This window comes from Suricata suricatta, chromosome 3 (genome assembly GCF_006229205.1).
Source record: "Suricata suricatta isolate VVHF042 chromosome 3, meerkat_22Aug2017_6uvM2_HiC, whole genome shotgun sequence".
NCBI classification, from domain to species: domain Eukaryota; kingdom Metazoa; phylum Chordata; class Mammalia; order Carnivora; family Herpestidae; genus Suricata; species Suricata suricatta.
In genome coordinates, this window is record NC_043702.1 from 160,236,368 (window position 1) to 160,259,050 (window position 22,683).

Below are 22,683 nucleotides of genomic sequence, written 5' to 3' on the forward strand. Positions count from 1 at the left end.
CTATCAGGGTCCAAAAAAGAATAATACAGCAAATACTCTATCACCTTCCTAAGCTAACCTTGTCCATAAAGCGATATGTCTAATTATTTTGAAAGTGATTCTTATTTTCTAATTTGACCTATAATGTACATGCATATACAGACCCACTCTAAAAACTGTGAACATAAACATCAGTCCACATGTTTCCTTCTAAGATACCTCAGGTGAGTTCATGGAAATCATGGAATGTAATGAAAACTAATCAACATACCTTTCTTCTTTTACTATTATTTTGTTTTCTTAGGAATCTGGGCTAAAGCATTGGTTGTAGCCAGATTGTGTATGTTCCCCCTTCAAAGGGGAGGGAAAGAAGGAGATGGGAAATGAAATAGGTAGCACTTAATAGACAAAGCCAGTGAAAGTTTCTGTGGTCAAAGAAAACTTCCAACTTTTTTTGAAAGTTATTTACAAAGCTCTTATGAATGTTGGAAGCAGCAGAGATTAATTAAAAATCTACTAAATTGCACCCCTTCTCTATAAACTTTGAGTTTCTTTTTTTACCATTAATTTCCACATTTGGCCTAGTTATCTTTTATGTCTTGGCAGTGTAGTAAGATTTCCAATTCCCTGGGAGAAAGTTCCTTGCATACGCCTTAGTTGTCTCTACATTTTTCTATTTTGAAGATCAGCAGATCCCAAAGAAGTTTATGAGTTGGGCCTCGAAGTCAGTGCAATATGAAACTGAATGCTAACTTTTGTCATGTAGGCACATATGTGCTTTTCTACAGCAGGGTGCACTAGATTCTCAAAGAGGTTTAAGGGCAAAAATGTTTAAATACAACTGTTCTCACATAGGCAAGGGTTGCCACACATTTGGTAGATGATTAATAGATATATTTCTTTCATTTTCAAGTCAAACTCTTTAATGCATTTTGTCTGCCATATATTCATTTATGTTTTCTTGCTGCATTCAGAATCACAGAATGCTTGGGGCACCTGGGTGGCTTAATCGTTTAAGCATCTGACTTGGGTCAGGTCAGGGTCTTGCGGTTTGTGAGTTCGAGCCCTGTGCCAGGCTCTGTGCTAACAGCTCAGTCCCTGCAGCCTGCTTTGGATTTTGTATCTCCCTCTCTCTCTCCACCCCTCCTCTGCTCACACACACACTCAGTCTCTCTCTCTCTCAAAAATAAATAAACATTAAAAAAACCTTTTTTTAAAGAATCACAGAATGCTAGATGTGGGTAGATTGTTTTAAGTCACCAAGTCCATTGCCCTTACAAAAAAGATAATTGACACCAAACAAGTTATCTGACTTCCCTGATGTTACTAAATTAGTAAGTAGCAGAAATAAAAATAAAAAAATGTCTCCACCTTCATAGGTTGATTCTGATTTTGATATCAGTTAAAAAATCAGGATAAAGGTGAATAAAGGTGAACTACTTAGCAAGATTCACTAAGAATATGTGATTTTGTGGCAAGAATATCATCACCATCGTTTTCCATATTACCATTATCTTCTCTCCTGAGACTCATGTGTTTGCCCACAGCAAACAGATTTAATCCTCATCAATTTCTCTCTTTTCTCTCCCCTTCCCCAGTAAATAAATAATCTGTAACCAAGATGGAAAGTATCCACTTAGAGACATAGCCCAGCAATGTTTTATTTAACACACCTACAGGCTTAGCCATCAAAAAACAGTGTTCTAACCTGAACGTCATAGATAGTGAAGGGAGACAGGTCTCTTAGAATGAAAGAGCCGGGCACATTCATTCCGGTCTTGTAGAGCTTATTATTTACATAGACAGAATATTCAGTGATAACGCCATTTGGGTTTGAAGGAGATGTCCAGATGACACGTACAGCTGTACCGTTGATGATGACAACCTCTGGAGGAAGCATGCCCTGAGGCTCTAGAATTAAAGGAAGAAACTGAATAAACTCCAGCTGTCTCTGAAAAAGCACTTGTTAAACTAAATGCAGATTAGTATTTAGGTTTTGCAAAGGGTTCGTTGCTTATCTGCTTTTCTCTGATGAAGTTATCACAGTCTGTAGTCCTCTGTAAATTGGCTTATTATACTCTCAGTTAGAAACCATAAGAATTGGTGGTAAAATGCTTTATAGCACCAGCATAGTGCTAATCTTCAATACTATGTGACCAGTGGGATATGATGATAAATTATTCACCCATCTGCACCACTAACACATATCTATTATTTGTCTCTTTCCCCATCCCTGCACTCCATACCTCCCAGGGAAAAAAAAAGGAAAGAAAATTTGCTCCTTAAGCAAAAAAATAAAACTTAAATACATTGAGTCTCAAGCTGGTGGAACGTAAAAAATCATTTGATGTTACTAGCTTGTAACTCAAGCAATATGAAGCAATAATGCAATATTGTCATTATGTAAATGATTTTGAATGTTGATTACCATAGGTAATGATGAAATCTAACATTAGGAAAAAAATCTTGCTTGGCGTTAAATTACACAATTATTCAAGCATGTCAGAAATAACTATGCAAAGACCTATTTTTATCACAAGAACCCATCTTAACTAGTTGAAAAATTGTCCTTGTGATCCGTTCTGTTTTATAAACAAAAGGTGTCGACCTTTGGCATCACAAAGGGAAATGGGTTCCACACTTAAAGTGCTCTGCTAATGACCTGGAACATTTGCTTGGGAGGTAATGATATTATAATGTTTATAATGAGACTTTATAAAGCCAAAAAGATTAGAAAGACCATTCCAGACACATTTCAGCTTCACAAGTTGCTTCCCTTGCTTCCTCCCCCTTGCTAACTGGCTTAGAAATGAGTCACAGGCAATTTTTCTCAGTGGCTGAACTTCTACCTACCATTTCTGGTGACTCAGGGAGAGCCCTCACTGTGTTTGGCTGTCGTTTCGAAAAGCATACTGCATCTAAGAGCAAATCTTTAAAAAAAAATGTTTCTAAATGTCACCATTTATTGATGTGAACTAAGCTCCAAACTAAGCATACACTGAAAAGAACAGTAACAAAACGGGGTAATATCCCATTATTAGAGCCTTGTGCTGCTGTCTCTGAGGGACCAGGTATTGATCTGCCACTTGATGACAGGGAGCACTTAAGCGCTTTAGCCCCAACCCCCTTCCGTCCAACACCGGAAATTTTATAACGGAGGGATGACTGATCTCAACCTCAGCAAGAATCAATCAATTTCATTTGCATCTCTGAAGCCAAGGGTCCCTTGAAATCTGGACTCACCCCCATCGAAAGTGGTTGCACACAATACTTCACCACTGATGCTGTGGACGCCATTGAAGACAGAGATAAAAATTCGATATTCTGTGTTTGGATTTAAGTGGCCGATGACATGAGAGTTTACATCTGGGAGGATTTTTAGAGATTCATTTGAGGTAGCAGAACTCCAAAAAAGTGTGTAAGATTCAACATCACCTTGCAGGTCTTGAAAACCTGTTGACAACAAATGCAGGATACTGTAAATGGGGCTGATCTAAAAGGTTCTCAAGGGAAAAAGAAAATAAATTTTATCTTAGGCAATTTCTAGAAGGGAACAATAGAAAGCTTGCAGAAACTTCTTTATGGTGGTGGTGGTTTCTGTTTCTTTTAACAAAGTTAATTTTTCCTCCTCATCCCATAATTAATTGCATAGAGACATTTTACAGGATGATAAAATTTCAAATTCTTTCACGTATTTTAATTATGCTGCTTGTAGTTATTCAACTAATTTTCAAATCTGCAACATAACAATCACAAAAGGAAACTAAGAGTAAAATAAAATATTGAGTACATGGAACAGCTTCTATTTCTAAGTAATATCCCTGAGAGAAGTCTATGCTAATACAAATAAAGGCATTTCATCCCATGGAAACTAGAACTTGAGGCATTTTAAAAATTGCTAACAAAATCTGCTAAATGATACCTAAAGGAATGTTGGACTGATATTGTATTATATACACTGTAGATGTAGCGCCATGCTTGCTTTAAGGATTTGCTGAGGATGATATTTGAATTTTTATCAAGGTTCTCATTCTTTTCTCCTAGTTCATTGTGTTTCTATGATGTAGACAAATGCTGAAAGGATGCCAACATCAATCACTTACTGTCTGACAATTATAACTCATCAATTCTTCCACCTTCTTCCTTTCAAAAACCAGGCTACTCTTTTCTTTTTCCTCTTTCATCCGATTTCAACTTCTTTGGCCTAAGCTCTGTTTCTCATTAACTTTTTACAATGATGCTTTAAAAAGAAGACATAAAACAGCCATTTTTTGGGGGTACCTGCATGGTTAGTTGGTTGAGCTTTCAACTCCTGATTTCAGGTCAGGCCATGATCCTGCAGTTCATTGGATTGAGTTCTGGATTGGGCCCTGTGCTGACAGTGCAGAGCCTGCTTGAAATTCTCTCTCTCCCTGTCTCCTTGCCCCTCCCTCACTCACACTCTTTTTCTCTCAAAGTAAATAAATAAATAAATATTTTTAAAAAGCTGTACATCCTTAGGTAGGAAATAGTATAAGTAGTATACTGCTCTACTTATATTAGTATTATTTTTAAAGACCTTCTGCAGAAACTGTTACCTTGGTTCAAGCTAGAGTTGGAGGCAGAATGTTGATTTACGAGCCTGAAATTGTATGTAAAAGTATGTGTCAAAACAGTTCAGTAGCACTAGTCCAAGGACTGAGAAGAAAATGTGGCATTTCTCTTTGTGGGGATTTAAGTACAGTATCTCTGATGTGTGGGATCCTAGTACATGGCCATGAAATGGAATATGGCTTTAGGGAACATATGACTTTTTTTTAAGGACCCCTTTTCATTAAGATCTTGAGGGTCTTGCATAAAAACTGAATGCTGAGCACATTACTGCTTTGATTTTAGCTCAAGAAATAGTTGAAAAGGTTTGGAATGCCAGCATATGTGAAAGAGTTTATAGTAAGAGATCATTAGCAACAAAGTTGGGAAATTCTGGGGATAAGATATTCTTTTCTCTGATGTCACAAAATGTAAGCACCTTCAGTAGTGAGGTCATTATTATGCATTGGCAGGAACTGGCTATTTGTAACCATTAATATTTTCCCAAATGGTATCAGTCGAGTGTACCAAAGCCACTGGTGCTATGAATGTAAAAGTTTCTTCTTTCATTATAATTATTTTCTACTGGCTCACAATTGTATTACCGATTAATTTATGGCGGTTGAAATATAATGGAAAATGCACTAGATTTGACGTCCATGTAGTATTTTAGTTTGTTAAATGAGGACTCAGGTTAGAAATCCAAGCTCTAAACATACAATTTAATAAAGTGCTTTCAAACTTACAAATATACATGGGTATTACCTGGGTTATTAAATGTGCCTGATATCTTTTCCATCAAGCTCCAATCAACGTACCTATGTGTATGCATCAAAAATGCTGCAGCTAACACTTGAAAGTTCAAGATAAGCGAGGATTGCATGTCCACATATGGATAAAGTTCCATTAAATGCCCATTCTTACCCAAGTACCATATGTCAACCCATCTGAAAAGAAAAGATCTATTGCTCACCTAACTATAGAAAAAGATGGCAATTCAGTTCCACTGGTCCTGTCTTACCCCATGATACAGAGGCCTCTATAACCTGAAAACAGGGAGCATCTCTGGACAAAAAAGTGCCAGATTTCTGCACTGTCTTGCCTCTCACCAACATTTGCCTCAACATTTCTTTTTCTTCATTCATGTAGATAGTACAGAGTTTAAAACACGGAAAAACTGTAGAAACAACTCATATCATAGTCATCCTATGAGAAGTCCTTGGAGGTGTGCACGCATAAAAGGATGCTTTTTCATTGTTCGAATGGGTTTTTAAACTTCAGTGTGTTCTTCCCAAGTCATTGGACTATCTAAGAAACAGAAGACACTTCCTCAGATCAACAGGCCAGCACAAAATTAAAGGCTGCTGACTTTGAGTCTACCTTTGAGAGGGATGCTATTAGAACAGAAATAGCTGGAATGAGGAATGAAGTAAATCTTACTCTCCCTGGGTATTGGTTAAAGCTGGACTTGAATATAGTTCCCTTTTCAAGAAAAGAGACAAATATTAAGTTACAAGGCTTCTTCATGGCATAAGAGAGGAAAACATTGTCCAGAAGCTTCAAGAGCAGATTTGCATGTGCATTATCTCTCTGAGTATGAAAGTTTTACAAAACATTTGCTTTGGGTTCTTAAAAATCACAAAAGGGACATGCCTTTCTGAAAAAGAGGCCTCTAGGAAACATGTGCCTATAATCATGAAAAGACAGACATGAAGACAAAGGTATTAATTAATCATGCTTAAATAAGAAAGTGAGGAAACATAAAAAGCAATGGCAGAATTAAAGTTGTCATGGAAAGTAGAAGAGAGAAGAGTTAAAATGCACAGTCAGAAAGAATAAAGTGGAAAACTACAGGAAAAAAATCAGTGAAAGAATAGTAGAAAGTGAGGGCATAGAACAAAAATATCTAATCAACTTGAAAAATACATGAAAGAAATAATCACAGGCACAAAATACCTCATGAAACCTTACCCCAAATAAAAGTTTATGTCCATAAATTGAATAGATTAATACAGTTTTGATCAAAATAATGGCAATATATCCAAACACAGACATGTGGACCATTAAAACATTTCAAAGGTAAACTAAAAATTAAGAGATCATCTATAGTGGTACATGGGTGGCTCAGTCGGTTAAGCATCCATCTGACTCTTGATTTCGCTCAGTTCATAATCCCACAGTTCATGAGATCAAGCCCTGTGTCAGGCTCTACAAGGACCATGTGGAGGCTGTTTAGGATTCTCTCTATCCCTCTCTCTTTCTCCCTTCCTGGCTTGTGCACTCTCTCTTTCATAAAGTAAATCAATAAGGTTTAAAATAAATAAGTAAAATAAAATAAAATATCATCTAGAAAGGAGAAAAAAAATCAGGGAACAAAGCCTACAAAATTAGGTTTCTTATCTGGAACATCAAACATTTGAAGACAATGTAGCAATTTCACCAAGTTTTGGGGAAAAAGATTTTGATCCAAGACTTTCATACACATCCAAGTCATTATGTGCAAATACAACAGAGAGACTTTCTTATGTAGGGAAACTTTTTTTTTAAACTATAACTAATTAAGAGTAATAAACTTATTTAATTTATTTAACTTTAATGATAAACATTTTCCAATAATGTTATACAGAAGGCAAGAAAATGCAATTCAAGGTCCAGAATTTAGGATTGAGAACGTTTGGAATTGCTAATAAAAACTGAAACTATTTAGAGAAAATAATTCTATAATAATTTATAAAGCAAATATTGAAAATGACAGGTGAGAAGGGCAGGGAAAGTAACAGTGAATCCTGTATCATACATAAAACTGGAACATTATGGAAAAATAGAGAAAGACAGGACTACCTAATGATAGCATTAATGGGACACATAGCAATTTAACTTTAGAAATGATTACAGGGGATAAAATTTAGTGTTCACTAACACCCATGCTTTTGTCTTCCTATCAAATATATTTTCTGGGCTCCTTGCATCTGGGTGAGATCATGTGACCAGTTTGTGCCATTTTTGGAGAAACTGACCATCTCTGATTGTCTTTAGTTTTCCACCTAGAGGGCTTGGGAAGGCCCAAGGGAATGTGGATCTACTAGATGGAAGGAGCCAAGTGACTCCAGGGAGTTTAGAAGGGATAAGGAAGAGCTATAGAAATCTCACATTTATGGTTTTGGTTTCTGTGTGAATCCCATTACATAAAAGAGAAAACACAGTAGCAATTATGGGATGGAAGATTTGACACTTGTTTCTCGAGAGACTTCTTGAGTTTTAAGTGATTCTGTGCCAACTAGGTAGACTTAGAAATTAAAGGGTGAATATTTGAGTTAGAGTCATATGATTTGGAGGTATACACGCTAACTTGTGATTGAAGGAACAAGAAAAAATGAGGATTTCCCATGAGGTTATATTTTCTCAGATATTCTAATTCTATTTTGTGCAGCCCATATTTTCTAGAATACATGAATTTATCTGAGTAAAGACATTTCTCTAACTGTGGCATATCAGTCAGGACAATCTTAGTGAACTGAAGAAGAAGGTTATAACTTCTGGACACAATATTTGCTATTAAATGTTATTTTGGGTGGCAATCTGTATGGGTTGGTCAGAAATGTGGTCTTAGGGGCACCTGGGTGACTCAGTCAATTAAATGTCTGATTCTATAGAGGTTTCAGCTCAGGTCATGATCTCACAGTTCGAGAGTTTGAGCCCTGCACTGGGCGCTATGTTGACCTCATGGAGCCTGCTTGAAATTCTCTCTCTTCTTCTCTCTCTCTGCCCTCTGCTCTTCCTCTCTTGAAATAAATAAATAAGCTTAAAAAAAAAAGAAATCTGGTCATAGCTGTAACAGATGAGAATCCACTCTCTTTGTAGTAGATTTCCTAAATAATTTAGAATAGCTGTTAGTTGGGCTTGTTGAAAGTCCTCTTACAAAAGCACTTAGATTATCCACTTTACATGCTGTTGACTTATTTTTAAAGATTATTATTGATATTCATTACTGTCCTCTAGATTTTTATTATCTAGACGAGGGTTAGCCAATGATAGTCTATGGGCAAACTTGCCAATAGCCAAATTTGGCCTGCCATCTGTTTATATATAACCTACAAATTAAAAATGCTTTTATATTTTTAAGAGGTTGGGGAGGGGAATCAAAAGAAGGATAGTACTTTGTCACATGTGAAAATTATTTAAAACTGTTATCTCAGTTTGTTACTGGACAAGTAACATGCTTGTTTAAGTGTCATCTATTGATGCTTTAGTGCTACGATGGCAAAGTTGAGCAGTTGCAACACAGACTATATATAGCCTGCAAACCCTAAAGTATTTACTATCTGGCTTTTTGCAATAATGTCTGTGGTCTGATCTATTACAATAAACCACTCCATTCAACAGGTGTACACATTTGTCTAGAATTGAATTCTTCAGCCACATCTCTCATTAGCAGGTGCATTGGGAGGTAATTTTGTTCAAATTTTAAAACTTGGAAGGATTCCATTAAGGTTATTTTGTAATAAAAGTGTCTTGCTCAGAGATTTTCAAATTAGTGTCCAATTTCCCAAGTTCTATGGTGCAGAGCTCTGTGTCATCAACTATTTCTTAGAAAATGTGAGATTATCAAAGCTACTTCTTGAAGGGCACCTAGCTGGCTCGGTTGGTAGAGCATGTGACTCTTGATCTCTGGGTTGTGAGTTCAAGTCCTATGTTGGTGATAAAGTTTACTTAATAAAAAAAACAATTGTTTTTTAATCAACTTACTTCTTGAGAAAATTCTTTACTCTGATTCTGCCTGAGGGTAAATCTGCTCACATAAAGAAGTGAGTAGCTCTTCTTGGACAGTGACCCCATCCAGGTTCCTCATTTTTCTCAGAAAGATATCTCATGCTTCCTATCTAGGTCAAGCATCAATCAGAAACAAACAACTGCATTTTGGACTCCTCATGAGTTAGTTTTGTCTCTAATTATGTTCCAGCTCCTATCAATGACTGCCAGAGCAAATTGTATTTAAAAGAAATTGTATATGAGATGTGTTAATTATTCATCATTTTACATTTGGCAATGAAAACAGGATAGATAATATTTGCTCCTTAAGTGAATTGATATGAGCAAACAGGGACTGAGATAGTTAGCTAAGCTAAGGTAACCAAGAAGCCCACCAAGAAAGTGATTTAAATAAAATAGATGTTAATTTATACCTCACATAATAGCCTCAAAGTGAGAGAGATTGTGTTCCATTTCAACAATCCAAGTTTTTTCTCTCATGTGGCTTTGGATGTCTTATCGTCCATACCTGCAGAGTTGAAACTGAGAACATTGCCATATCTACATCCCAGTTCAGGGAAATCATGAAGAGAGAACACATAAGCATATATCTAGTGTTTTGTGACCATGACATAAAATGACACATACGTTTCTTTTCACATTCTGTTGGCACAATGACAGGCACATGTCCACAACCAACTCCAAAGCTGGTAAGTGTGGTCTCCAGATTGATGGACAGAGAAACATAATGAGATGACATAGAGAAGAGAACACTGGATTGGGTCATGAGGTGAGGACTTCAAGAGGACCATGTCAGTAGAGTAGGGGGGAAGAAGGTCAGGTAACAATAGGCACACAAGTGAACAAGAGGGCAGCCCATGGAAAAGGCAAACATAGCCTATTTTCTCTGATAACTGGAGTGAAGGGAAGAAAAGTAAGGAGCAAGGTGTGCCAACAACCATGGGTGCTTTTTAAAGAAGCTGACATTGGGGGCACCTGGGTGGCCCACTTGGTTAAGCATTCAGCTCAGTTTCAGCTCAAGTCATGATCTCATGGTTCATGAGATGGAGCCCTGGATGTGGCTTTGCACTGACAGGGTGGAGCCTGCTTGGGATTCTCTCTCTCCCTCTTTGCCCCTCCCCTCCTCATGCGCTCTCTCTCTCTCTCTCTCAAAATAAATAAATAAATAAACAAAAATAAAGAGTTGACATTGGAAATTATTGATATGTATTGCCATTCAAATAAGATAAATTCAGAATGGTCAGAAATTCTTCCAAATTTAGGAGAATCTAAATTCTTCAAATTTGATGGCTTCTGGTTATGAGATAAAGATGCTTTCATGTGGATTTAAACTTACTCTCTTAATGGTGACAACTTCATACTTTTTGAACTTTCCAGAGACTTCGTTGATATTATGACGCAGGAGTAGTATCCGCCTTCATTGTATTACCAGTGCCCACGACAAAAAGAAGTCATAAATAAATGTTTGTGGAAGAAAGGAATGAAAGGAAAGACAGAGAGAGGTAGAAGAGAAAGAGACAGAGGGGAGGGAGACAGGTGAGAAGGAGGAAGGAGAGAGGAGGAGAGGGAAGATGTGGTACAAGATGTGAAGACCCGAAGGCTGGCGTGAGCTCTTGATGGATGGTAAAATGAACAGCATTTGGATAATTTTTCATGTCCTCTTTTTCAGTCCCTGCCTCTCTCACTACCTCGTGTCTTCTTGCTCTGTTCTGGCCGTGGGTGACCTTGTTAGTGAGAGGACCTCAAGAGAGGTGCTGCCTTTCCACTGTATCCTCTCCTGGGCATTTTCTTATTTGGCTGCTTATTGTAGAGTCAAAATGTGGAGGATCTTAATAAATCACTCAGCAAAGTGTTAATAACCATTAGGTAAAAGTGCATGAGAAATACCTGAAAACTGATTAGTTTGAGTTTGGGAAGTGCTGCTTACTAACTATAATGTTGAGTGAATTATAAAGTTTCAGTTTCTATCTCATGGGGCCTTTCTGAGAATTGTATGTATAATTTAACTGAAGGTGTTTTTGTATCTCTTTTTATGAAAATACGATTTTTTTCACTAACATAATTTATCTTCATGATATTTCATTTAGGCTGAAATATTTTCTTTTATTATATCGAATAGGGATAAGACCCTCCTATCTCTCTAGGGACCAGGAAGATGGCAAGTGTGTGACCTGGCTGGAGTGGAAGCCATTACTCAGTGATGACTGATGATTCCTCCAGCAACACAGGAATAGTTTTACCCAGTTAATTGATTTTTCAAATCAATCCCCAAATCATCATCTTTATGTGTGATCTTCTGATTGCTAAATGTTGGCAAAAATATTATTTTTTTTAATACTACAGACAAAACAGTGAATGGGGGACGGGGGTAGGGGGTCTGTGGCCTGTGTGCTGCCAGTGTGCGGTATGCACCCTAAAGATCAATTGAAGAAATGCTGGGATGTGTTTCCGTCACATGACATCACATAGCAACGCAAACATTTAAAACGGGTGCTTCTAAAATGTTCAGTAACACTCCTGTTCATCTGTCGTTAGTAAACATTTACTAGAAATATACAGCTACCAAAATGGTGTGTCCATATGGAAGTGATAGTTTAGAAAGCATATTTTTTTAAATATATTTTATGTTTTTTTGAAAGACACTTTTTAATAAGTAAATATATAAATTTATCCAGCTGACTTTCAACCCATAGGTTTCTGCCTTTTAGCGTATTAAACAGTGTACGAAGTGTATCTCTCGAATCAAGAGAACAACTTGCATTACAATTACAAAACCGAGGTGGCTCTATCACAGAGGAGTGACTAGTTAATTTACTTAGGCGAGCAGGTTGCACAGAGGAAGAAAATGATAACGCAACAAGCCTTCGAAGCGCTGACCCTCTTCTGAGAGTTGACCTTTGTGCTCACAAATAGTTATCTGAAATATTTCGAAGGTATGAATGGAAATAACAGCAGATTGCATTACCTACATCCTGAAGGTCAGAGGTTCGGATTACCCAGGTAATGAAACTTCAGTGAGCTGCTGCAGATCTATTAGGTTTGTCAGTTTTTATAAGCATGCTTACTTCAGGCATGCAATTATAACGTAAAGGACCGATATTGGCGAAAATTCCGCAGCTGGCTCTTAACAGCAGTATTCAAATGTCAGATGGAGGGGGAGGACACCCACCTTTATGAGCAGGCTCTTCAGATGAATCAGGTGGTGAAGGTGAAGAAGAGGAAGAGAGAGATGAGTGAAAATATATTATACATAAAAATCCATCTCCAGGTAAAAACTTTGTATTTTTCCCAGAGGTGTCTCAGAGGGTAATCACAAGCAGCAATTAACTTCTTCCATTCTTCCATTTAAATGGTTTAAAAGATCCCAATAGAGGTGACACCGATTATTAGAAACGTGCAACCTTACAAAAACCCTAGGTGATAGTCTTTCATTAAAAATGGGTTACTTAGTGGCAGCGTAGATCAACAGAAGCAGGACAGATTTTAATCTACAATTAATGTCACCTAATACTGGTTTTAATTCACAAATGATCTAACATGAAAGCAAATTCACTCAGGTGCCTCAGTGGTACAGGAATCATGTCTTACACTGTAACAAAACTCAAAAGTCGAGTCAAAATCATGTGGTTACTATTCGTCAACCAGCAGTAGATTTACATCTTTGTATGTAATAGTAGATGATTACCCTGGCATGTACAGTTTTGTTTCATAAGAGAAACATTTTAATTGGGGATTTCCAAATTAGATATTTCTCAATATTTGGTAATACTGATACTTAAAAGAATGGTTACAGCACATATTTCCATGACAAAAAGATTATTTTCATTTTTAGTATATTTTTTTTAATGTTTATTTATATTTGAGGAAGAGAGAGACAGAGACATAGAAAGAGCAGGGGAGGGGCATAGGAGAGGGAGACACAAAATCTGAAGCAGGCTCGAACTCATGGACGGCGAAATCATGACCTAGCAGAAGTCAGACCCTTAACCGACTGAGCCACCCAGTCTCCTCACGTGTTGTTATGTTTGGATTGTGAAAATGGATCGTTACAAATTAACAGGTTTACTACTACGTGCTACTCTACTGACCAACTAGACCTGAAATTTCAGTTACTGTGGTTTCTAAAAAGTGGCAGAGCGGATTAGATCCATCTGTGAGCTGTTCTGTCCATAAAGGTGGGTTCTCAATGGGGCCAGGGTGAACCCCCTGCATTATTGAAGCAGGGTCAGTGATGACATCTGGGCTTCAGTGTCCTGTGCCAAACTGGAATTCTGCCTACCATCAAGGCTGAAGATGATTCACCTAAAAAATCCTCACATTTACGGCAATTCTAGTCAATGGTTCTTGCTAATCAATGATGAGTTACAAGATGGGGGGCAGAGCTTTCTTTAGGAAAGTGCAAAATATTGCGTTGTATCAAATTATATGTGGACATTTCTGGCACAACTGCCTGGTGTGACAGAAACTATATTCTCAACCAAAAGGAATGGAAGAGGGAGAGAAGGCCCAGGAAGGATGTAGAAGTAGGGAGAGAAAGTCTCTCTCTGAAGGACAGAAAAGAAATCTCAGCTTTCTGTCTTGTGTGTGTGTGTGTGTGTGTGTGTGTGTGTGTGTGTGTGTGTTTGTGTGTTTTCACAGGTCTATTATAAATTCATTTTGGTACTACTATGTTAAGGGGAAATTAAGGGTGAGAAGCTTACTTACTTGGTTTAGCCCATGTCACGTCAATGGCCGTGTGGTTAAGAACAGTTGCTGTGAGGTTGGTGCCCCTCTTGGGAAGACCAGCTAATGTCGTCACGGTAGCCGGTTGGCTTGATGTAAAACCCACACTGTTGTGTACGAAGACCTTATACTCGTACGTTGTAAACCTAAAAGGTTATTTTTTAAAAGGTTATTAGACATTTCGCTTTTACAGAAAACAAAACACATAATTTTCTTTTTCCTCACAAAATACAGGATTTCCTTCAAAATGCACAAATTTCTTCCCTCCTCCCTAAAAAACAGAATGATCTTCCTTTTGCTCCTTACACAACAACATATTTTTGTGTAACTCTGGAGCCTTCACCCAAGTGTCAGGAAAAATATTTTATTAGGAATGCTAAAGCAAATACCCACTGTTTAAAACAAATGTGGCTTATCATTTTCTCCTTCTTATTGTTTTCAGAAGTGGTAAGGATTACAGCTCAATTCAAGATGCAATTACAAATCTGGCAACCTGCCAGCTTTCTATCTGAATTTGATCCAGAGAGTTTTATGCTCTTCTTTTGGGGAAACTCATCCATTTTCAAATATCAGAATCCCTCATCACCGTTTTCTTCCTGTACCTATCCTTCCGCCCCATAATCTCACTGGAAGAGAGATAAACCCCTAAATTAAATCGTAACTGTGACCAAAGTATGCAGCATTCTCCCGCTGAGAGGTTTGCATTTTGTCGTTCGTGCGACCATATTTACTTGAGTCAGTACAGTGGGAACTGAGGATTGCTTTGCAGAGGGAGAAAACTGGGTATGGCTTCCCAAGTCATATATGGAATCGATGCTTGAGTCAAGCCATCAATTCTTTATCCTTTTTGGTTCTTGCAGGTAGAAGACTAACATACTCTCTTCGTTTGGTTTAAAACCACCCAGATAGGAAAATGTTATTTCTAGACACAGTCACATGTTATTTGTAGACTCTGCCTGGACAATGTTTAGATCGGGTAACTTGCTTAAACGTGGTGCACGCCACATAAGTACCCCCCAGGGGACATCCAGGACTCGGATCATCATCACCTTATTTGGGTTTCCCACATCATCCAGGATCCCTCACATCCAATGCGGGGGCCCATGGAATTTGTCTCCATGAATCACAACTTATCAGGCATGACAAAGAGTGGATGCCATTTTCAGGATTGTGCAAAAGAATTCTATCAGGATTCTCCCAGCATTTTGCTCCCACCTTTGTAGAAGTCTGCTTGCCTCATCTTGCTTCTCACTCACAGCCCAAAGACATGGGACTCTGCCTCAGCCACATGGAAGGCACTGCTCTGCTGTAGTGACAGGAAAGGGCTTTGGGATGTCTTGGAAGCTGATTATCCGTTTTCCCCAAATAGTCTAGCATCAGATTTTCTATATTGTTTCTATTTGTTTTACCCTTTCTCTGCATATTTTTCTTTCCTTTTTTTCTGGTACCTGTGACTGTGAACTTACGCAGAAATAGGGTGTTTGCAGATGTAATCAAGTTGAGGTCGTACGAGATTTGGGAGAGCCATAAATTCAACAGACTGAAGTCTTTATAAGAGAAAACAGAGGACATATTTGATAAGGGGACACACAGGGGGACACACATGGAGAAGATCGTTAAATTAAAGTTCTACCATCACAAGTGAAGGGACAACTGGGGCCCCCAGAAGCTGGAAAAGGTGAGGAACAATTTTTCCTCACAGGCTGGACAGAGCATACGTCTGTCAACACCCTGAGTTTGGATTTTTAGCCTCCAGAATTGTGAGAGAATAAGTTTCTGTTGTTTTAGCCCACCCAGTCTCTTTCTGGCAACCCTAAGGAAACTAATACCAATTCTTTCGTCAAGTTCCAAATTCTTGCTATGACCAAGACAACTGAAAGATAATAATAACCTTTACTTAGTAGCCAATAATGCTTCACATGCATTAACTCACTAGTTTCTCACAATTACCGTATAAGGTACTATTATGACAACTATTTTGAAAATGAGGAAAATAAATTTCAAAGAGTTAAATCACTTGCCCAATTTGTCAAGCTGGTAAGTGAGACAGTACAGATTCAAACCCAGACAGCCTGATTCTGAAGCCTGCTCTTTTAACCACGATGCAATGCCGCCAACATAATAATGCTGGTGAAAATAACAGCAATAATAATCATAAGGATAATCTGATCTGTCAATACTTGGATGATGTCATGTGACTAGGGCTTGACCTTTGAGTTATTTTTCTGGTAGTGGGGATAGATTTTTGCTTAGGTATCCAAATACTCTCACCAAATTTCCTCTGTAACCACTGGTATGCATTTGAAGGATGGTGAGTTGGGGTTAAGAGGGTAGCAAGTCTGTGACAATGGAATGAAACAAAAGCTAATGGCTCACATGGGAATTGAACCTGAGACCTTGGCTTCATTAGCTCTCTCCCTGGGGAAATACTTTTAATTGTGTTTTACTTCATAAAATGGCTTAAAAGAAAGTTAGCTAGAGGCCGGATGCCTAATCTTCTCTCCTACAGTATGTGAATTTTTCTTCCACATGTCCGTGCTATTATTCATTCAGTAATCTTTATGGCTTTAAAGGGATACCGTTTGTGTGGTTCTTTTCTGCAAGTGGAATTAATAATATCAGGTGAATAAGTGATAAATTGTAAAAAGTTTCTGTAGGGCTTCAGTTCTTCATGTGATAATTTAAGTGATTTCATTATAATTTAGGTGTGGTAAAATATACATTTTATAGCTACATAGTAGATATTGAGGCCTTATAGATATGTGTAATTGGAATGCCTCTTTGCAAAGTAACATTAGAATTTTTGAGGGAGACAAGGCTCTACATCAAATAAAAAAAAACTGCTCCATCTTAGAGGTAAGAAAACTAAGACTCAGATGGTCACCTTGGTGGCTCAGTCAGTTGAGAGTCTGACTTCGGCTCAGGTCATGATCTCATGGTCCATGAGTTTGAGGCCCCCATTGCGCTCTGCACTGACAACTCAGAGCCTGAAGCCTGCATTGGATTCTGTGTCTCCCTCTCTCTCTGCCCCACCCTCGCTTGCCTGTGCTCTCTCTCCCCCAAAAAATAAACATTAAATAAAGATATTTAAAAATTAGGAATCTAAGACTCTGAGGAGTGGCTTTGCCTAAGGTTTTACCACTCGGTAAGATGACAAAGTGAGCCTGAACTCTCCTCAATTCCTAATATTAAATCCTTTCCACTATTTATTACTTTATTTGAGAAATCACTAGGAATTTGACTTGAAGTTCATGCATTTGTCTTTTGCATTTTCTTTAACTTTCATGGTTAAGTTACATTTTTCAGGATATAAGATCTTGAATTCTCTCACATGGAATACTAAAGCCTGTGGTTTTCATTGCATCGCAAACCTAATCTTCATGTTAGTAAGTATATATACTTACGACTGTGTGGGTCAGTTTATACTTTGCCACTTCATGTCAAAAAAATAACGTATGTATTAGTGTGCTTAAAGTGGTATTTTTTCATCTACTCAAGGTGTGTTGTTTTTTAGATGAACCTATGTGTTGATTATTGACATCACATGTGATATTCCATTTAGTTAATAATAAAAGAACACTTTTAAAAGAAAAATGCTACGAGTGCCTGAGTGGCTCCGTCAGTTAAGCATCTGATTTCAGCTCAGGTCATGATCTCATGGTTGGTGGGTTCGAGCCCTGCTTCAGGCTCTGTGCTGACAGCTCAGAGCCTAGAGCCTGCTTTGGATTCTGTGTCTCCCTCTCTCTCTGACCCTCCCCACTCATGCTCTGTCTCACACTATCTCTCAAAAAATAAATAAGTGTAAAAAAAATTAAAAGAAAAATGCTAGATGGAATGACATCATATACTCGTGCAAAACATATGTATATCAACCAATTTCTGTTCCCTAGATTGGTTTTGAAAAATGTACTTTATTTTTATTTTTAGCATTTTAATTTATTATTGAGAGACAGAGAGAGACAGAGCATGAGCAGGGGAGGGACAGAGAGAGAGGAAGACACCGAGTCCGACAGGCTCCAGGTTCTTAGCTGTCAGCATAGATACTGATGCGAGGCTCAAATTCAGAGACCAAGAGATCATGACCTGAGCCAAAGTCGATGTTTAACGGACTGAGCCACCCATGTGCCCCCAAAATGTGCCATTTTAAACTGTATGGGAAATCTGCAAAGTGAATGAACACTTATAGAGAGTCTATCTGTAGCCAGTGAAACCAATTTTTGGGGTCAATTTAGGAAGACGGGGCTACAACAGTTATTCTCTAAGGAGGGCTGGGTGGCTCAGTTGGTTAAGTGTCCAACTTCAGCTCAGGTGATGATCTCACAGTTTGCAGGTTCAAGCCCCACGTCTGGCTCTGTGCTGACAACTCAGAGCCTGGAGCCTGCTTCAGATTCTCTGTCTCCTTCTCTCTATGCCCCTCTCCTGCTCATGCTCTCAAAATACAACATAAAAAAACATAAAAAAATAGTTATTCTCTAAATCGCTAATTTGTTTAAGCCCCCCTCTTCACCAATATACAGAAAATAGAAAACCTTGATACAAATGACTATGGTATTTTTCATAGTAAAAGAAAATTTATATTAAAAACTTATTTATAAAACAGTACTTGTTTCACGGTTCAGTTCTTATTGGTCAAGTGAATTAGAAGGTTAGGTTCTGTTCAAATGCTAAGTTTTTATGACTCCAGGAATCTGTTTATTTAGAGTAGAAAATTACATGAATGAATGAGTGGATATTTCATAGTTACTAAGGCATTTGGTCTCATAACTTTCAGGATATAAGATCTTAACTTGTAACTTGGTAGATTACTGTCACAAAAATCTACCTGTCCAATAGAGAAATAAGCCCTATAGAAACTTCGGCAAGATTACACATTATACTGTCTGCCGTGTTGGAGACATCATTTCATTTACTCATTCATTTGTTCATTCATTCAAGAATATATATTGAACACTAACAACATTCTAGATGCTAAACATAATGAACATGATATCTGTTCTTCTGGAGTACATATTTTTTACAGAAATATGTTTTTAAATGAGAACCCCTAAAATATCTGTTCATGTACTCCATTTTCTTCGAACATGCATCACATAGAGCATCCAATCTAACATTCACCAGTCAGGAAGTCTTCACGGAGGGGGTGCCATTTGGATTAGGTGTTGATGGCAAGCAACATGCTGTCCAGTGAAGACATCTGTCTAGGGGGAAGAATTATTCCATGGCAAAATGTGTGGAAGCTTGTATCTTGAAAGGGTCGCCTGTGTTTCTGTAACCAATAAAATTCTTGAGTGCAGTCACAGAATGCCTCAGGTTATTTTCATCAGAATTAAAAATGTGTCAACATTATTGATGTCCTAACAGAATTCACGTGTCAACATTGTCACCAGTATAAATCATGCTTCTGAAAATTCAGGCAATTCTGCTGCTTCTCCCACTAACTCTTCTTCTTATCTGCCACATGCGAACGTATGTTTGAGTACGGCATCACATGTGGGGACACTGGAGACGCCTCTGCTAGCATGCTGCTCCTTACACCCCCAAATCCTTTGTGGGAATGAACAAATAAACAAACAAAGCACAACACTGTTTCTATTGCTTAAAACTGCAGTTATTTGACTATCCCAGTGATGGTATCTACCTTTTCTTTATACCACTTATTTGCTGTTTCTAAAAATGCTACTCAGGATTTCTTCTTTTTATATTGAAGAGTAATGCTTATCATCCTTGCAAATTTTCATAATCTGCTACTTTCTAGATTGTGAAGGCAAGTTGCAGCTATCATATTATCAAGTAGCTATATTTATGTTACCAGAATGCCACATGTAAAATAATTCTACTGTGGTTTTTGTCTTTGCTGTACTATGTCATCATGTTAGAAAGAAATGCAAAAAAACCCAGATCTTTTTGAAAAACATATTAGGGGGAAAATCTCCTATGACAAAATGCATTCTTCCACATTTAGAAGCTCATTTTTCATGAGGAAAGGTTTCATATGATGGCACTTGGAAAACGATAGCTTGAGGTAAATTTAGAGCAATGAAAAAAAAATCTTGATGGAGAAACTCACTGTGAGCCTACTACTGTAATGTAAATGTGAAATAGACACATAGTTGCTCATTGTGGATTAGGTACCTTGCTATGAGATGGCACACCAGTGTTTGCAGAAGTTGGCTTTCATTCTGAGACTCAACATGTCCTTACATTTTGACATTAGTGACGAAAAGAATAGGCTCCAGCTCGTGTTAGTGTGCATGGAAGAAAGCCTCTTTCCATGTACCCTCTGTATGTACAAAGTTAACTTGGACTTAACAGCTACAACTTAAATACACTCATCCTACAGAAGCAGGTGACGTGGAACTGGCCCAGTCTGTCCTTGTTAGCAAGGCAGGACCTGTCATCTGCATACATTTGATCTTATTGGGAAGGAGGGGAATGAAAAGTATATTCTTTTGAGTATTATCCCCCTGAAAGACATCCTCTTCTAGGGCTTGAAATCTTTCATTTTGGAAGGTTTAAAAAAATCAGAATCTATGTCAGTGAAGTGTAAACTTAGATTTGGTAGCATATTTAGCCAATGGATTTAATTTTCAAACACTCAAATCCAACTATCCTTTGAAAATAAGATAAATATTTAATACTGAATACTTTCATTTAAAGATAGGACAATTAGTGGATCCTTGAGGAGTCACACGGAAGCCTCTTTTGAGACTGTCAGTGTGAAAGAAGTACAGTTAGACATTTATAAATAATAAAAAGGAATGGAAGTTAGAACTTATCTCCCTTTATACACTTATTCAGAGCTCAGTTATTATAATCTACAAGTCATAATTTATTATTTCTTATAACTTGTTCTGCCTACATCAAATCCAAAACAAAAAAGGAGGGCACGCCATCACTGTGTTCTTGGTAGTTTTGCTTGATCACTCAGAAAACAAGGTGCTGGAAATCATAAGCGTGGGCTGATGCTTACAACGAAGGTTACTGCCCCCTTTAAACCCTGCCTGGCTCACCTCAGCAGCATCAGATGATAACAGCATGTTCACCAGGTTTATCAAGTGATGAAAATGTCAGGGAACCGGAAGTTATGGTTCCCCCAACGGCCATAACTTGGCTACTTTGCACAGAATTATTAAGGAAGAAAAGTTAGAAACTGACAAGTCATATAAACCCACAGTTACATGCGTTTGTTTACACAGAGCAAAATTCAGTAATGAGGCAAGTTGGTTGTGTAAGTCAGACAAAGTCATCCCTTACCCAAGATAACATAAGAAGAAAGGAATTTTTATTTAAATTATCTAGATAGTTAGCTCAATATTCTATTCAGTACATGGAGATTTAAAGGAAAAAAGTAACCACTGGAAGCATTTGAATTTTAGAATAATATAATAGCTATTTAGATTAAATAGCTCTGCTTTCTATAGATCTATAGCTAACCAGAATATACCACGTGACTAAGGGCATTGATCACAATTTATGTTTATACTCACAGATACATTCATAAAGTGATGCCCAATGAATCTGAAGTTAATTTTACTTTTTATATCCAAAAAAAGTCCATATTTAAAGCTGATTCTAGATGTAGCTGTGGTAATACCTGATCAAGTTGGAAAGAAACACTTCAATGTTCCATTTATTTATGTATATGTAAGATAAGAAGGAAGTAAGGAACAATGATGGAGTCAGGTGAATAGTTAATTGCATATTCTTCTTAAAGGCATTAGAATTCAATTACACCTCCCCACCCAAAAAAACAGCCAACCAAACAAGTAAGTCAACAAGACAAATAAAAGCCAAAGGGTAAGGTCATTAAGGAGCTGGTAGACAGGTGTGTAGCAAAGTAAGCTGAGGGCTCAGGTCCTCCCCTCTAAAACCTGAGCGACTGCTAGTTTACCAGCAGGGGTCATGGGCCCTGGCTCCAGCGGTCAGGGTGGGTAATGGCGGCATCTCCCAAAAAAGATCACTTCTCAACAGAAAAATAGTCACAGCCCATAATGCCCACCAGTGGACTAATTTACAGTTTTGTCTCAGAGTTTTGAGGGAATCTTCCATGGAATGAAGGCCCTCTAGTTTTTTTGGACTTATAAAGGATAGAGGGATTAAAAAAAAAAGCATTCTAATAATATGAAGACTCACACCGGTTATTCTTAATATTAAAAAGAAACACATATTGTTTTTTATCATAAGCTGCTTACATGGTTCATATTAGTTATTTGAATAAAAAAGATTTGTTTTGCTAGTTTTAGCATAAGGAAAAAAAAACCCTTGACGTTTAGCATTTTGAAACTAGCCAAAATACCTCCTCAGCACATTTGGTTAGATATACATTCCCTTTCTGGAAGCAGTTGTCATCAAAGTGTTTATGTCATCTTAGGCTTCAATTTAATTTGTGGGGATTTAACTACATTTCTTTTCTTAAAACTTAGATTTAGCCCTCTCATTAAAAATCCTTAAAGGCATCACTAAAAACTCAATCATTAATGTTTGGCTATGGTTATGATTCCTTAATAAGTTTTCATTCCTTCTACAAAGAAACTTTACCTTTCTGAGATTTATTCTCTTTTTCAGACAAGTATCTCATGACTGAACCACTGACTGTAACATTTAAGAGTCAAGTCCCACCTATATTGGAAAATGCTATAGTTA

At 37.6% G+C, this 22,683-nt stretch overlaps 1 protein-coding gene across 1 annotated transcript in view; it reads right to left on the bottom strand.

Moving 5' to 3' along the window:
• USH2A (usherin) overlaps positions 1 to 22,683 on the bottom strand; it is a 697,677-nt gene that overhangs the window by 204,719 nt on the left and 470,275 nt on the right. Inside the window, exons 43-45 of the mRNA XM_029933401.1 lie at positions 14,023 to 14,186; positions 3,223 to 3,432; positions 1,688 to 1,890 (exon numbers count right to left, since the gene is read on the bottom strand). Of these exons, the coding sequence (XP_029789261.1) occupies positions 1,688 to 1,890; positions 3,223 to 3,432; positions 14,023 to 14,186 (577 nt within the window). The remainder of the gene's footprint in view (positions 1 to 1,687; positions 1,891 to 3,222; positions 3,433 to 14,022; positions 14,187 to 22,683) is intronic.